The sequence below is a fragment of the Chionomys nivalis genome, chromosome 6 (assembly GCF_950005125.1).
Source record: "Chionomys nivalis chromosome 6, mChiNiv1.1, whole genome shotgun sequence".
Taxonomy (NCBI): domain Eukaryota; kingdom Metazoa; phylum Chordata; class Mammalia; order Rodentia; family Cricetidae; genus Chionomys; species Chionomys nivalis.
The window spans coordinates 32076799-32094469 of NC_080091.1; the positions used below are offsets into that span (position 1 = coordinate 32076799).

General features: G+C 40.0%; 1 protein-coding gene across 1 annotated transcript in view; it reads right to left on the reverse strand.

The window, feature by feature from the left end:
- Positions 1-3921: 3921 nt before the first annotated feature.
- Positions 3922-17671, reverse strand: part of Abca13 (ATP binding cassette subfamily A member 13) — a 405330-nt gene continuing 391580 nt past the window's right edge. The window contains exons 60-62 of the mRNA XM_057772486.1: positions 7275-7380; positions 4995-5132; positions 3922-3954 (exon numbers count right to left, since the gene is read on the reverse strand). Of these exons, the coding sequence (XP_057628469.1) occupies positions 3922-3954; positions 4995-5132; positions 7275-7380 (277 nt within the window). The remainder of the gene's footprint in view (positions 3955-4994; positions 5133-7274; positions 7381-17671) is intronic.

A 17671-nucleotide genomic window follows, 5' to 3' on the forward strand; every position in this document is an offset into this window, starting at 1 on the left:
TTTGTATATATGCATGTGTATATATATTTGTATGTACATGTATATGTTTTTGTTTGTTTGTTTGTTTGTTTTTTGGATTTTCGAGACAGGGTTTCTCCATAGCTTTTGGTTCCTGTCCTGGAACTAGCTCTTGTAGACCAGGCTGGCCTCGAACTCACAGAGATCCACCTGCCTCTGCCTCCTAAGTGCTGGGATTAAAGGCATGCACCACCACCGCCCGGCTAGTGCATATGTTTTTACATAAGTTTATGTATGTATATAAAACCTAGGATCATGAATGAAAACCTGGCCACTGTCTTTCTATGGCTAGCTTATTCTATTTAATATGATGATCTCAGATTTCATGCATTTTCCTACAAATAACATGAGGTTATTTTTTCATGGAAAATAAAATTCCATTGTGCAGATACACCACATTTTCTTTTTCCATGCAACCATTGATAGACAGCCAAACTGATTCTACAACCTGGATACTGCTAGTAGTGCCACAGTAAACATGGCTGTGTTGTCTGTCTTCTGTGAAAACAAACAAGCGCAAATGGCTGAGAAAAACTCTTCTGCTTTCAGCATCTGGAAGTCCTCCCCAACAGGAGTCATTATCCAGGAGAGATCGCCATAGGAATTCTCACTGTGAGAAAACGGCAGGGCTGTTTATTCAGTCCAAATGGAAATCTCTATCTCCGTAAAATATTCTCCTTATCTACTGCACTAAATTTGACAATCATGCCTACAAACAAAAGTGGCTTCTGCTCTATGGATCTGAACACACAGCTCGAAATCTGAAAATACTCATATAACTTTGACAGTCACAGAATCTGTGTTACTGAACAAGTCCAAATCCAACTTATGTTGTTCCCATGCAAAATCACCATGAAGTCTCTGCATTCCTGTGGAAGACATAGCTGCTATCTATATAATATCCATTAGTTTTTCTTCATGTAGAATTAGAACCCTGTTTCACCGTGATCAGAACCCTGGCTGACAACTGTCCTACCCAAACATTCTTGCAGCTAGTTATAGGCACATGAATATTTTTGAATGATGTAAAGGGATTAGATTGATAACTGTACACCTAGTCCAATCTCTTTCCTCCTTCCGTCTTTCTCTTTTGCCTCTCCCTTCTCCCTCTCCATTCCCTCCCCATAGTCCGTTTCTCCCTGCCCCTCCAACACTGAAATGACAAGAGCTCTAGCAGCCATCTTGGAATGTAATGAAGTTCTATAGATACACATTCTCACTATAGTAGAGTCTCCCAAAGCCACAGGCAAACAACCATTGTCCATTAGATATCGTTGGTTTGCGCTCATACTCTTTTAACTTTAAATGCCATTTCCCCCACTCTCCATCTCAAAGACCTAGTGAGAAGCACAGTCTGTGCTCAGATTGCCAGACTGGATCACTCATCCAGTGACCTCACCTCTTCATCTCCATCTGTTTGCATACTCAAGGACAGAGCCATGGCTTTTCCATCTATAACTCTGCTGTCCCCATGTTTACAGTACAGTACCTCCATCTGCATATGCACAGAGGATTTGGGGGGATTTTTGTTTTGTTTTGTTTTGCTTTTGTCTGGTAAACATTATTTAAAGGAACAAAAATAAATGCATATAATTGTGTGAACTTGTGAATGTATGAAGGAGCTCTGAGTTTTTCAAGTATAAAACTAAGTTATACTAACAGAGATACAGAGTCAAATCAGTTTAAACGTGTAAAGTGTCCCTCTCTCTGGTATGGGTGGGTAAATAATATTTAACAAACAAACCAAACTATGACCTTAAGTCACTGAATTCATACTATTTTCTGTATGTGCATTTTAATGAAGCAGGTATGAGGGAAGCTAAGGTGTGCAGGAAGGAATACATTACTAGGACTGGAACTACCAACATTATCTCTGCCCTATAAAGTATCTACTTAGGATGATTTCCAGAGAAGATAGTTTATTTAAAAGTCTCAGTTGTGTGACCTTCAGCTCAAAAGTCTTAAGACAAGTGTTTAACTGCAAAGGCATAAAATATCGGCATGACTTCTAAAGGTAATGGCATTTTCAACATTAGCATAAGATTTGACCTTTGTGTCCAGTCTTCTGGGATGTGCCACTTTAGCATGTTGGGTTTCTTTTTCTTCCTGCTCACTGTTCAAAGGCATACCTTGAAGCATCAACTTCAAGAATACAGCAGTTCAAAGACAGAAAAGAACCCCTAAGAGGAGGACATCGCAGAGCAAAGCTCAATTAAATTTTAACCTTTCAAACTGTAAAAGATGTGGAGTTGTTCCATTTCCTCCTTACCCAAATTAAATCGTATCCCCAAAGACACAAATAAAGATGCAAGGAATACATTGGCACAAACACAATGACTTTCAAGAGCCAGGTTAAATTACAGCACATTTCATTTATTCGCTACGGTATAAATATATTCATGTTTCACAAATTGGTATTTATTGATTCAACAACAGAAAAGGCTATGTGTTTCATTTTCACAACGGAATATGTCAGAACAGGAGGGGAGGAAAATCATCAAGTCCTAAATTGCAATTTCTTTACCAAAAAGCATAATTTATAAGATTGATGCATACAAATCAAAACCAATGACATCAAAATTGTCCATGATGGGATTAATCCTTACTATTAAAATATCTCAGATAAAAATTATATCCAGAAAAGACAAATTTAATGAAGTCCTGGTATGGAAAAGAAATGGCACAATGAAGTGCTTTCTGTATAGCACAGCTATTATTATCCAATGCTAATGTTGGCTAAAGCCAGATTCTACAATGAAATTAATGTGCTTCATCATTGAGGTTCAGAAAAATGTTGTTAGAAAATGTTCAACAGTGTCTGAATGGAAATCCATTCGGTAGTAGATACATTAATTTTACACATTTTATTAACTGTAAGATGTCATTTATTATTTCAGTAGAGCCTATGGGAGCCCTATCTTTGAGGGCAGCAATTCTGAGAGTGACATTTTTTAGAGAACTTTTGAAAAATACTGAGAGCTATGTGTTCTATTACTGTGTGTGATGTATGATCCTTCTAGGGCTAAATTTTGCCTGGTGTCAACCTGAATTGTACATGTTTAGATCAGAGTATTTGGCCATAGCCCAGAGATTTGAGATTCTCTCTCTCAGAAATGGAGCCTAAGAATATGAGTTTCTACCAAGCTCCAGGTGAGGCTAAGCTATCAACATGGAACCTTCCATACCTCAAAACAGCAGGCTTAGAATTTTAAGACAACAATTAGTTATCCAAATTAAACATACAATCCACTTTTATTTCCTTCTATAACCACACAAAATGAGTTTGTAAGATTCTGCGAAGCATGTTATAAATGAAAAATGTCTTGAATTTTGCTGAAGAGTTGGCATACAGTGGGAAAGCATATGGCAATTCCTTCATGTCACACCATAATGTCATTTCGTTTTTGGAAAAGTTTGTATTTAAACTGCCATGTGCTTCTTTAAAATGGGAAAATGTAAAAAAGATGCTTCGTGATAATTGTTTCCTACTCAAATTAGTTAGGAACTCAGTGTATTTTAAAGGAAGATGCAGCGTGCACCTTGGGTGGTCTAGGTGGCTTTCTTGGCTCCTGAACCTCTTAGTTCGGACTCCTGTCACCTCATTGCTGTGTTTGTCACAGAGAAGCTGGTACCCACCTGGATTGGCAATCAGAGGAAAAAAATCTCTAGGAGTCTACATTGGAGAATGACCCTTAAGATTATCGGTTATTAATAAGCAAAGGGTTTCAAATTAGAAATTTAAGGAGAGAATGTTTGATTATCTGAGCATTTCTTCCCGATCCTCAGCTGCATGTCTGGTCTTCAGTGAACTCTCTTGACAGGCTTACTCCTCTAGTGCCTCGTCAGGTGAGCGGTACAGATGGTGACCTCAGTGGACGGTGCATCAGCAGGAAAGTGTGGAATTTACAGTTGCTCACTGGCAAAATTAACAAAAACCTGAAAGAATTAATAAAGATAGTGACTAATTCATAACCATATTGGGCCTTTTAATATTGGTTGTTATAAAGGGAGCCACTGTCTCAGATATTGTTCAACTATCCAAAAAAAGAAAATAAGCCAGAGGTCCAAGAACTCTGTTGAAGGTCTATGGATTTTAGATATGGAAGAGAACTTACATCTATGAAAACAATATGGCAGGCCTGAATAATGACAACCCTAGCTGACATGCCAACACAGATGGGCGAAATTCCACATGGCCCCACCCTAGATGAAGAACTACAGGCAATGAATGCCGGCTAAGAGAGGGAGAATCAGTCTTCCCTAGATGGGAGACCCCTAATTGGATACTGGCTATCAAGTATTCAGCCCTAAAGCCATATACATGCAAACAAAGCTAAATGGACCGAGCAGAATGAATTTTTATATTTACACATATGCATATGTAATAATAATAATAATGCATTTGAGAGGAAGCAGGAAGAGGTACATACGAGTGGCTGGAGAAAGAAAATGAAGGAAGGAGGAATGATGTAATTATATTTTAATTATAAATAAAATAATATTTTAAAAGGGCAGACACCGTGCCTTTATCACACCCAAATCCATTGAGCTGTCAGCTCCCCAAATGAGGCCAAATAAGTCACCTGGAATATCTGTTGGTGATAGTATCAATAACTCTTGGTGTTAATAACTTTACATTTCTAATGCTCTTAGTACAACAAGCACTTTCTTTCCTCAGAGTAAGCTATCACCCTACTACAGAATTGAATCCATCATTTGGGACTGAATAAGGCAGAAAAAGGAAGTTTAACAGAAAGGTGTTGTCCAGTGCCTCCATGAGCTAATGAAAACTCTGTACCCTGAATGGAATGCATTGGAGAGACAAGCCACCTTACCTAGACTTTGGGGAAACTGAAGAAGGCTAAGTAAAAGAGGCGGTGTGCTGAAGAAGGATTCTAGCTAATTTTAAAACCTGCTGGCTGAGGTCAATTTGTTCTATCCAAGAGCTGGGTGCTGGGCTGCTGGAGGTTGCATACCTGTTCTAGAGTGATCTGGCTGATGGAGTAGTGCTTGATATTCAGGAGGCTCTTGTTGTTCTCCAGAACCTTGAACAAATCAGCCAAACACTCCCAATTTTTCTGTACATGATATTCCAATAAATTCAGGTGCTGTCCCTAAAAGTCAGAAAATATGAGTCAAGAATAGAAATCACTGAACAAACTTGATTACATTACATCTCATTGTAAATGAATTCAAATGGGTTTTTACAGTCACACATTGAATGCCAGTAACATGCGTAGGTTAATGTTGGGAGTCACTGATGAACACTTACTGCTGACTGCTCACCCTGAGACACACTAGACAAGTGGTGTTCACTCAGATTGGGATTATGTCTTGTCCCTCTCTGCCTAGCTGTGTCAAAAGCACTAGGAGAGGCTTAAGTGGCCAGAGACTGCCTACAGATGCTCCAAAAAGCGGGTGAATACAGCATAATGAAAATACGTGAGGGTTCCCTGAACTTCACAAGCATCATGGGATTCTTAGGTCCCAGTTTTCTTCTCCATTAGCTGAACAACTTTTGGTCAGAAATTTCCTCACTCTGATTTTTAGTTTTCTGCTTTCCCACAGAGATAATGACAGTTGTATTTTACTGGGTTCTTAGGGCGTTCTTTTAGGGTAGAACACAATGATAGTGTCTCACAGGTTATTTGTCAAAATGAACAAAGATGGCTTCTTAATGCCTATTACTTGTTAGAAGCTATGATACATAAGAATAACAGCCATTTCCAGGTGGTGGTGGTACACGCCTTTAATCACAGCACTCAGGAGGCAGAGGCAGGCAGATCTCTGTGAGTTCGAGGCCAGTCTGGTGTACAAGAGCTAGTTCCAGGACAGGCACCAAAGCTACAGAGAAACCTTGTCTCAAAAAAAAAAAAAAAATTTCAAACCAGGCTGGAGAGATGGCTCAGTGGTTAAGGGCATTGATTGTTTTTCTAGAGGTTCCGAGTTCAATTCCTAGCAGCCACATGGGAGCTAACAACAGTCTGTAACTCCAGTTCCAAGGGATCCAATTCCTTTTTCTGGAAATAGGAAGACTGTAGGCACCTGCTGCACAGACCTTTTCACAGGCAAAACACATAAAATATAAATAAATAAACCTTGAAAAACTTATAAGCCAGTGTAGTGGCCCACACCTGTAAGTCCATGCTTGGAAAACTGAGGGAGGAGGTTTAGTCCACATTCAAGTCTAACCTTAGCTGGATAGTGAGCTTCTGGTTAGTTGGGCTACATAACAATATTACATAAAAATTGCAACCAATAATCAAATAAGAAAGACATAACAGAAAGGGAAGAACTACTGAGTGCTTTCAAAATTTCAATGTGTAGAACAACCTAATTACCTTGTCAAAATGCCAATGGAGTTTCAGTGGGTTTGAGACACTACTGGCCCATGCACCATGCTTGGTCACACCAACCTCAAAGATTATAGTTCCAAGCATGATTTCACAAATGTGAAAATTTCCAAGGTTTATAATGTGAAAATTACCAAGCTTATAAGCTCCATGGCAAATACATATAAGAAATTGATTTCTGTAACCCTCCAACCAAGTGAACTGAGCTACGCAATGGAGCTGTGCATAGGGTAGGAGAGGAGCATGAACAATTACAGTCTTCTCTGGGCTGTCCACCAAGCCACCAAGGGAGCCATTCCTGCCATCATCATAGTGCCTGAGCCATGTCCACCATTCAAGTTAATTTTGGTTGAAAATTAATTAGCCAATAATTCACAAAGAGGAGGGGGGACAGGTAGTACAGAATAAAACAGAAAAAAATGACGAATAAATTTATAAAATGCTTTTAGCTGAAAACAGTAACACGTGCTATTAGGATTTCCTCTCCATGTAACTGATTTATCCCACTTGAACCAATCAGCCCCTCCTAGAGGGAGGATAAACTCCTAAGACAAGAAACATTGGAAACTCACAAGGCTCAGGGAACAGAAAGTTACAAAATTCATGAAGGCCTCCCCAAAGTTATAAAAGCACAAAATAGTAACAGGATGGAGGTGACTCTCTCTGAAGTGGTGTGGAGAATACCTGGGTTACAGTTTGGGTGACTCATCACTCATCCTGGAGGTGTTATTCAGTGATACCGCTGCCCTTGAGTAACTCACACTCCTGTAAGTAACCCCAATAAATTCACTAGCTCACTAGGCTAGACCTAAAGGGCACCTCTTCTTTATCTGGCCATCAGTGCCTTGTCTTGGGTTAATGAGTATCCATTCTTGAATCCTATGGAAAAGCCACACAATGTACCTTAAACTGGATTCCTGGGAAATGGACCTTCAAGCAGTCGGAAACAGCACTAGCTTGGCTTCCTTCCTTGTGGAGCCAAACTTTGACTGTATAACCATCACCGAACCTGAGTCAGATAAAGATATATGTAGCATTACACATTTGGTACATATTGATTTACAGCGAGGGTATTATAGGGCCATTTATGCAAACCTAGAGGATGTTGGTGACTACTTTAAATTGCTGGGGTATTTGGATTCTCAAATGTATAATATGGAGAAGTCAAGTTTAAGCCTGCTGTACAGTTGCTGTTACTTGTTTACACTGACAGAGATATCGGTTCAACTTTAAAAACAAATCAGCAAGTCCAGAAATCAGCACATAGTCGATCAAAGAGCTAAGGTGAAAATGTAAATGGTGAAGGCAGAGTGCCGAGCGAGAGGAAGTCATAGGTTGCCCTGGAGACCAGCCGGGGAAGCACATTTCTGCTGTTGCTGCTTCTAGCAAGGCCTGCAATGATTAAAATGTGCCTAGAAGACTATGAAAAGGAATACATAAGCAACTTATGGACATTTTTGTCTGTTACATGAAAACATTTTCCAGGTTTAAGTCAGCCTCAGTGGAGAATCTTTAAAAACCCATTGAATCCAATTAATGTTGCCAATATAGTCTTAGGTGTGGGGCCAGCGACTGGAGTTTGGCCTGAAAGAAATTGGCATTCCCTCCTCCAGAAGCCATCATTTGTCCATGAATTCTCCTTCAGGGATGGGGACTCAAAATCCCATTTCCCCTCCCACTAAAATGTTGGTTGACTTGGTCTTGTGCGGGTCTTGTGAAGGCCATCGCGGCTGCCGTAAGCGCGTGCTTGCAGTTGTCTGGTCACGTTCGAAAGATGCTGTTTCACTGCAGGCTTTCCCCTTTTATGATGGCCCCCAGGCTCTGGGGAGGTGGAGAGAGATACCCCATTCGTGGCTGAGCACTCCACTGACAGATATTCTTGTGATGTTAGTGAGATGTGATTTTCTTCTCTAACCACTCTACACTGTACAAAGAATCCTCTCTGGTCCACTGGCAGAGAGAGACCTAGTCACAAGGCAGTTTGATACTATACTATTTAGTAGAATACTCGCAGTCAGTTGTTTTGATACTCTGCCAATTAGTAGAATATTCGTAGCTGGTTGGTTGATACTATTCTATTTAGTAAAATAGTAATACTCAGTGCACCAAGAGCCCATGAACTCCCTAGTCATGGTTTCTTAGTCAGAAGCTATAGTACCAGGCACATTATTTTTCCTTGTGGAGCAGACTTTAAATCCAACAAGAAAGTAATTGGTTGGCCCTCATAAGATTCATGCCATTATTTGCACCCATGGGCATATCTTGTTTTGGTGGTCATTATTGTACTTCACAAAATGCACAGCTGGGTGAGTCTGTTGATGACCTTTTATCCTTAGAAGCCTGGACAGAACTTTCCAGTGCTATGAAATCTAGCCAGGAGGGAGGAAGCTTCCTGGTCAGCACCAACCGTATTGCTCCATAACACATAACCAATGTGTATGTGTAGGGTCTTAGCATAAAATTCTGGTGCTCAAGCAAAAGCAGAGACCATAGCCTACGTTGTTGGAGGGGGGAACTATGTGTCTTATTCTATAGCTTAATCACAGGTATTGCGAATACAACAGCATCTCAGAAGAGTTCTGATCAGTAAAACTCAGAGATCTAAATGGACCATGATTAGTCAAAGTATTACTGCTTGATAAGATTTTTGTTATTATTTTACTACTACTACTACTATTTGGGGGGTGAGTGAGTGACATATGCAAATGGTCTATGGTTTATCTGCAGAGATCAGAGGTCAACTCTGTGAAATAACATCTCTCCTTCCACTTTTATGCAGCTTCCAGGAACAACACTCAAATTGGCAGATTTGCACAGCAAGCACCCTTACCCAATCTTGAACGCCTTATTATTGAAATTCCTATCTCCTTGGGTATTGGTATAGCAATTAAAAGTACAGAATATGGTATTCAGCACTATCTAGAATATTACCTCAAGCTGAAAAAAATAGTTTTTAAAGAGTGAAAAAATGCATATTTTTTTTTTTTTGTGAGATTCTCCGTAGCTTTGGAGCCTGTCTTGGAACTTTCTCCGTAGAACAGGCTGGCCTCAAACTCACAGAAATTGCCTCTCCCTGCCTCCTAAGTGCTGGGATTATGTGCAATTCTTATGGTCATAATTTACTTACAAAGCATCACTAGAGGAAAATGGACAGAAGTAAATTTCCCTTGGTAAGCCTGACCACAATATGTGTATATTTTTATGCCTTGAGTCTGTGTGATAAGGACAAGTGGTTTAAGATTACAAGGACTTGTTAGAGGGACACAGGTAACCCTTGTGAGCATCCTCTGAGACCTGAGTCCAGGGTTCTGTTGTCCTATCTGCTGCCTTGGCTTCAGATATACATTGTGAAAATGATATGATATATTTGAGACCACTTGAGTTCTTGCCTGCCTTCCCTCCAAGAATAGAGCAGGTAGACATCAACAATGCAAATTGGAGAGGTCCTTTGCTGTCAGTTCAACATTGATAATCTTTAAAGAAAAAACAGATTATCCTGTAGGGTTAAAATGAAACAAATTTGAACACTTGGTAATATCAGAACTATAACCTCAAGCCATTACAGCCAATACAGTTGTGAAAATAAGTGCAGAATTTTGGTGGCTAAGCCAGGAATAATTCTCTCTGCCTGTAATCAATGAGAGGCTGACTCCAGTGAGCTCCCTGATAGTGCAGAAGCCTTGGGAGCAGGGAACTAAGGAATCCTCTTTTTTTTATTTTTATTTATTTTATTTATTTATTTATTAAAGATTTCTGCCTCCTCCCTGCCACCACCTCCCATTTCCCTCCCCCTCCCCCAATCAAGTCCCCCTCCCTCGGCAGCCCAAAGAGCAATCAGGGTTCCCTGCCCTGTGCAAAGACCAAGGACCACCCACCTCCATCCAGGTCTAGTAAGGTGAGCATCCAAACTGCCTAGGCTCCCACAAAGCCAGTACGTGCAGTAGGATCAAAAACCCATTGTCATTGTTCTTGAGTTCTCAGTATTCCTCATTGTCCGCTATGTTCAGCAAGTCCGGTTTTATCCCATGCTTTTTCCGACCCGGGCCAGCTGGCCTTGGTGAGTTCCCGATAGAACATCCCCATTGTCTCAGTATGTGGGTGCACCCCTCGCGGTCCTGAGTTCCTTGCTGGCGCTCTCTCTCCTTCTGCTCCTGATTTGGACCTTGAGATTTCAGTCTGGTGCTCCAATGTGGGTCTCTGTCTCTGTCTCCTTTCGTCGCCTGATGAGGGTTAATATTCAGGGGGATGCTTATATGTTTTTCTTTGGGTTCACCTTCTTATTTAGGTTCTCTAGGATCACGAATTAAAGGCTCAATGTCCTTTATTTATGGCTAGAAACCAAATATGAGTGAGTACATCCCCTGTTCCTCTTTTTGGGTCTGGCTTACCTCACTCAGGATAGTGTTTTCAATTTCCGTCCATTTTTATGCAAAATTCAAGAAGTCATTGTTTTTTACTGCTGAGTAGTACTCTAATATGTGTATACTCCATACTTTCTTCATCCATTCTTCCATTGAAGGGCATCTAGGTTGTTTCCAGGTTCTAGCTATTACAAACAATGCTGCTATGAACATAGTTGAACAGATACTTCTGTCATATGATAGGGCATCTCTTGGGTATATTCCCAAGAGTGGTATTGCTGGGTCCAGGGGTAGGTTAATCCCGAATTTCCTGAGAAACCGCCACACTGATTTCCAAAGTGGTTGCACAAGTTTGCATTCCCACCAGCAATGGATGAGTGTACCCCTTTCTCCACAACCTCTCCAGCAAAGGCTATCATTGGTATTTTTGATTTTAGCCATTCTGACAGGTGTAAGATGGTATCTTAAAGTTGTCTTGATTTGCATTTCCCTGATTGCTAAGGAAGTTGAGCATGATCTTAAGTGTCTTTTGGCCATTTGAACTTCTTCTGTTGAGAATTTTCTGTTCAGCTCAGTGCCCCATTTTATAATTGGGTTGATTAGCCTTTTACAGTCTAGTTTCTTGAATTCTTTATATATTTTGGAGATCAGAGCTTTGTCAGTTGTGGGGTTGGTGAAGATCTTCTCCCAGTCAGTGGGTTGCCTTTTTATCTTAGTGACAGTGTCCTTTGCCTTACAGAAGCTTCTCAGTCTCAGGAGGTCCCATTTATTCAATGATGCCCTTAGTGTCTGTGCTGCTGGGGTTATACGTAGGAAGTGGTCTCCTGTGCCCATGTGTTGTAGAGTACTAAGGAATCCTCTTTAAGTATCCAAGGAATCTTGTGGAAGTAGCTTTAGGGAATAGTCAAAGCTTTTGAGGACCGTCTGGGCCCTTAATCACTGAATCTCTAACCACATACAGCATATAAAGTTTTATCAAAAAGCTTCCATCGGTTCTGAGAGCTATGGTGGCTTTTGCAGGCTACTGTGCTTGGAGCTCTGGCTGTCAAAAGTGGGGCATTATTACAGTCAGAGTTTTGGTTCTTTAGGGGCTTTTACTGCTGTGTTAACAGCAATCTTCTCTTTTTCCTTAGGGCTTGAGTTTTCCACCCATCAGAGAGCTCTGCAGTGAGTGGGAAGCTTTGTATCTACAACTCCTCCTACCTCTATGGACCATAGCCTCCATCCTTTCTGGCTCATGGCTTCTCATTTACACATGGCTAAGATGCCAGAGGACACTGATAAACACACATGGATCTATGCAAAGATGAATTACCTACCACTCCTATTCAGCCAGCTCTAGAAATCGTACACTAATCCACTAGTTCCATATAGAGGATCCAGATCAATGGCTATCGTACTCCATAGAACGGGAGCAAGAGGTTGAGCAGCTAATGATACTGGCCACAGATACTGTCTTCACCAAGACTCTGGAGTGGGTGGACATTTCCATGCTTCAAGGAAGAAAGGCATAATCCCGGATGGTTGAAGGGACTTCCCAAGATCAAGAGATTGGTCATTGGGGCTTTGAAGCATCTCCACCGAGTAGGCTCCCAGCTCTGACTGGGCGCATCATTGAGACCTGGTGCAGGGACACTGAGTGGCAAAATGTTCCTAGTCACTCTGCTATCATTATGAAGACCTTGTAACAAAGATGCTGGATCCTCACAGCCTGCATTCCTCCTACAAAATGCCCGACCCTGGAAAGCTGGGAGAAATTTCCAAGCTCAGCTGTCACATATAGAGATGAGGCTAAGAAGAGACACTGCCTAATAAGGTTGTTGGAGGACAGAATTAATTCATCCTTGTGAGTTATTTGGAACAGTTTTTGGCACTGTGTAAATAAGTAAATAAATAAAGAGTGTAATTTCAGCTCTGTGCAGGATTTCACCAGAATAAAACATCATTCTATTTGATATTGAGAATCCCACAGTTAATTTGGGAAAGTTCCATGAATGCAGACAAGACAACGTGAGCACAGATTGTAAGCTGGTGTGTGTAGGGGACAGTGAGTAGAAAGAGAACCACATGTCCACTTTCCATGTTTATATAGGTTGTAGCCTTCATGGACATATTTTGTTAATGAATTTTGAAAAATTCAGGCTAAATTCCAATAATCATCTGATAAATTTTCTATAAGCACATTTGCATATTAATATTTTAAATTCTTTCAAAGTTATACTGCATTTGAAGTAACACCCTCTAACTTTATTAGAGAGAAACAGAACAAAGAAAACACTTAGTTCTTAAGAAAAAATGCTTTCAAGAGAATATATATATATATATATAGTAGGTAATATTCATAAATTTCTCTAGTCAGAAACACTTTGTAGACATAAAATTATAAAAGCATATATACATATTTTACACTTAAGAAAATCATTATAAATAATTAAATTAATTTATGACATACTTAATTTAGGTTTACTTTCTCAAATCTGCCTCAGTGTACCAATGATCTAAACTCCCAGAGTATTTATTTGATCACCAAATTTTTACAAAGACTAATAGGTTGCAGCATAGCCCGTGAGCCACGGCTTGATATATACACTTACTGGCCCAATACTTCAAGACTATTCAGTGTTCACCATCATTAGGGTAGCAGCAAGATAAGTGAGCAGCAATATCGGCAGGCGATGTTATGTGTAAAAATACTTTGTGATACATTTCTTATTCATTGTGATATGCGTAAAAATACTGGCCACAGATACTGTCTTCACCAAGACTCCAGAGTGGGTGGACATTTCCATGCTTCAAGCAAGAAAGGCGTAAGCCCGGATGGTTGAAGGGACTTCCCAAGGTCAAGAGATTGGTCATTGGAGCTTTGAAGCATCTCCACCGAGTAGGCTCCCAGCTCTGACTGGGCACATCACTGAGTCCTGGTGCAGGGACACTGAGTAGCAAAATGTTCCTAGTCATTCTGCTATCATTATGAAGAACTGTAACAAAGATGCTGGATTCTCACAGCCTGCATTCCTCCTACAAAATGCCCGACCCTGGAAAGCGTGAGCAGCGCAGAACAGAATGGAGCATCTAACATGTACACTAAAGAGTGAGTGAGCAGGGCCTGAAGCCGAAACAACCCCTCAAGCTACAGCCAAAGCCCTGTTCTTCTGCAGTTCCTGGTTCCAGACTCCATCTCTAAAAATATTTTACCCCAAATGAAAATTAAACGGTTCATGAAAATATGTTAATTTTATTCTTGGCCATTAAAATATATATCCTCAAAGAATTATATAAAAATTACCTATTATTATGTGAAATGCAAAATTATAGGTTCAGTAGAATATCAATTGTCTAAACATATTTATAATTAATTTCTAATAAAATACTAGAATACCATTTGAACATTCTATGACTGTTAGTTATTTCTCTATCTACATCTGAACACTAAAATAAAGAGATAATACCACCATCATAATTATAAAGAAACTTTTAGAATCACGGTTTCTAAAAATACCAAAGAAGTATTCTGTTGTGCCAAGTTCTGCAAGTGTATTGCCATGCTGGCTTTCAAGTATGCCGTGTAAAATTTACAGGCATAAAACTTTTAGGCATAGAAACTAATATTTGAGTTAAAATAATAAATATTATAAAAGTGTAATATTCTTTTAACATTCTTTTAAATGTCTCTTTATATAAATTGAATTCTATCATCTGATATATAAGGAATCTAAACACACATACACACGTCCATTGATAGGTTCTTCTCAATAAACAATTGGAATATGAAATATTTTTTTAAAATGATGTTTTCCTATTCATGATGGAATGAAAACACATCGAGCAGGGGTCAGATGATCCTGGGGTTTTACATAAACTCAAACAAGCATTTACATCAAAGTATGCCCGGGAGATACAGAAGCATTGATGCTTTAGACCAAGTCATTTGATTCCCTACTATTCTGTTTCACTACACTATGTCCTACTCATTCATGTCTGTGCAACATGCCAACTTCCCGTCATCTCCCTTCAGAAAACTGATTTTCAGTTGTTTATCTTTAGGAACCATTAAGCAAGGGCAGTAGAAGACAGAGTAGAGATTGAATGTAAGGAAAGGTGGCAGGACGCTGGGTAGGTAACAGATATGTAGGTGGCTATATGAAATGAGGAAAGCTTATCTGTATTGAAATTCCCTCAACGCTCCATAAGCCCTGTGTGACTCTTTGTGGTAGTCTGCAAGAAAATGGTCCCCATGGGCTCATATATTTAAATGTTTGATCCCTAGTTGGTAAAACATTTTGGGAATTGATAAGGAGATGTGGCCTTGTTGAAGGAACTGTGTTAGTTGGTTTCAAAGTGCATGCTAGGGCCAGTTTCTCTCTCTTCTCTCTCTCCTCTCTCTCCTTCTCTCTCTCTCTCTCTCTCTCTCTCTCTCTCTCTCTCTCTCTCTCTCCCCCCCCCCCTCTCTCTCTCTCGCTCTCTTTCCTGCTTATGGATAACATGTTAGCTCTCAGCTACTGCTTCAGCACCATGCATGCCTGTCTTAATGAACCCTGCCATGATGGTCATTGACTCACCCTTTGAAACTGTAAGTAAGCCCACAAATTAAATGCTTTCTTTTTTAAGTCATCTCAGCCATGGTGTCTCTTAACAGCAATAGAACAATACCCATGACAATCTTCTTCTAGAGAGACAAAGAACCATTAGAGAAAACAGAGGATAGTTCTGTCTTCATCTATCCTGAGCGAAGTACCAAGCACACATTATTCCATTTAATTCCCTGGGAATTTATATACCATAGTCTCTAGCTCTGCAATACAAACACAGAATTAGAATCACATCAGGTACTCAAGAATTGATTTATCTCATACAGCTCAAAGGGACTAGAAAGGCTCACAATTCCAACATCCATAAATTCAACTAAAAACCACAGCTTACAGTGGGATGTCTTCTAATGGCTATCACAGCTCTGTTCTTTAAATGAGCACAGTGACAACAGTGTGTTCAATTCACTCCTCATAGCCACCTGTGCACTGTGGCTCACAGATGGAATATTTTCTTCATAAGCTGAGCAGCTCTCAGCTCATTCCTCTTGTCATTCGTCTTTTTTTCTGCACTCCTAGGACAGATTGGGAAGCATTCCACAAGTACATCTTTCCAGCCTTAGTGTCTTTGTTATTCAACTTTCTTTAAGTGGAGTTTGGAAAACTTCACAATAATCACATATGCAAATGAGAACAATCATGAGGGTTATATATTCAAGGTGTTAACATAAAAGAAACCCTGGCAATTATCCAATAATAATTTTCCATCTTGCACAGCATTCCTTCTGGGGAGAAACGATCTTTGGAAAGAGTCTCAGAAAGTATCTGGGACTAAAGACAAGATCATTTGGGTAGAATAGAGATAATTTCTAATTACTCTAGTAGGCACTGATCGAGAATTCAGATTTTGGGCCAATATGTGTTATCAAGAAATGTCCACAGAACCATAGTTGTTGCACTCAGGAGACCATGCTAGCTAGGATCAAGACAGAAAGCTTTTGACTCAAAATTTAAGCATCATTTAGAAATAAGCAACGACTTTGTGATTGGAATTAAAACATTCCACAAGATGAAACCCATACCGTGGACTATTACTGGGGCAGGAATCTATGGCTAGACAGGCCATAGGGCCTAGGGGAGAACCCATTACTATTAATCTACTAAATGGAGATAGCATTAAACCAACTCCTAAAGATTTATCACTGTACCCATAGATCAATGCATTTCTTAGTCTTATTCATAGAAATTTCTATTTGCCATGGATAGTGATTAACACAGAGACCTACAACTGGCCAAGATGCCTAGAATAAGAAACTGCAGAATGTTCTACCCTAAATAGAATATATATCCTATACGTACTCCTCCAAAGACTCAGGCACCATGGCAAAAGAGAAATCAAAAAGAGTGTAAGAGCTAGAAACAGTGGACGTCTACAAGGACACAATGCTTTCAGACAGACCAGACAGCTGCATGTAGGAAAGCACAGTGGTTATGACAGCATGCACAAAACTTGTGCAACACACCAGAATAAGTCCCACATGGAGATGGGATTCGGGTACACAGTTTCACCCTTCGCCATGGAGTTGTTGGCAACTGTTACCTGCTGGGGGCCAGAGGGTTTTCTCTAAGAGTGTAGCTCCCGATAAATTAACCAAGCCTCAGTGGGAGACCACACAGCCAAGACTATTGAGCAGTACAAATTAGTCTTGATTGGTTTTAAAACTAAAAGGAAAAAGGACACAAAGTGGAGTGGGAGGAAAAGAGGAGCTGGGTGCTGAAGGAAGACATGATGAAAAACACTTTGGATGAAATTCTCAAAAAGAAAACTAACAAAAATCTTTAAATAAGAATATTTTATTAAAAAAAAAGAAAGAAAAAGAAAACAATTTAAAAAGTCAAACTTAGGCTAGGAGTATATCTCAGTACTAGAGCATTTGCCTAGTACATACACGTCACCAGTGTGATCACTAGTATAACAAGCAAACCAAAGATCAAAATCTTGCCCATGCCTCTGTTCTCCCCAGGATGGCTGCTGCCTTCTCCTGACTTCTCACCCCAGTGCCCTTCCTGCTGCTCTCAGCAGGATTCTTTACCTCCACCCTTACAGTGTGATCTCTTAGTTCTGACTGCAACAAACCTCACCTTGGTCTCACAATGAGGATGTCATTGTCATGTGTGAGCCAGAACCATGGGCTTTCCTGCCATTGCCCCTAACATCCCTGCAGATGCCTTACTATCTGATAAAGCACAGAATGCAGGGGATCCCTTTTTTAGAATTCAGTATAGTATAATGGAAACAATATTTTCTTCTTGATTAAACAGCCAAATGCAATTTCTTTTTTCTTTTTCTTTCTCTTCAGAGCAATCAAAAAAAGATCATTTGAAAACTTGACATCACAGCCAGCTCAGCAGG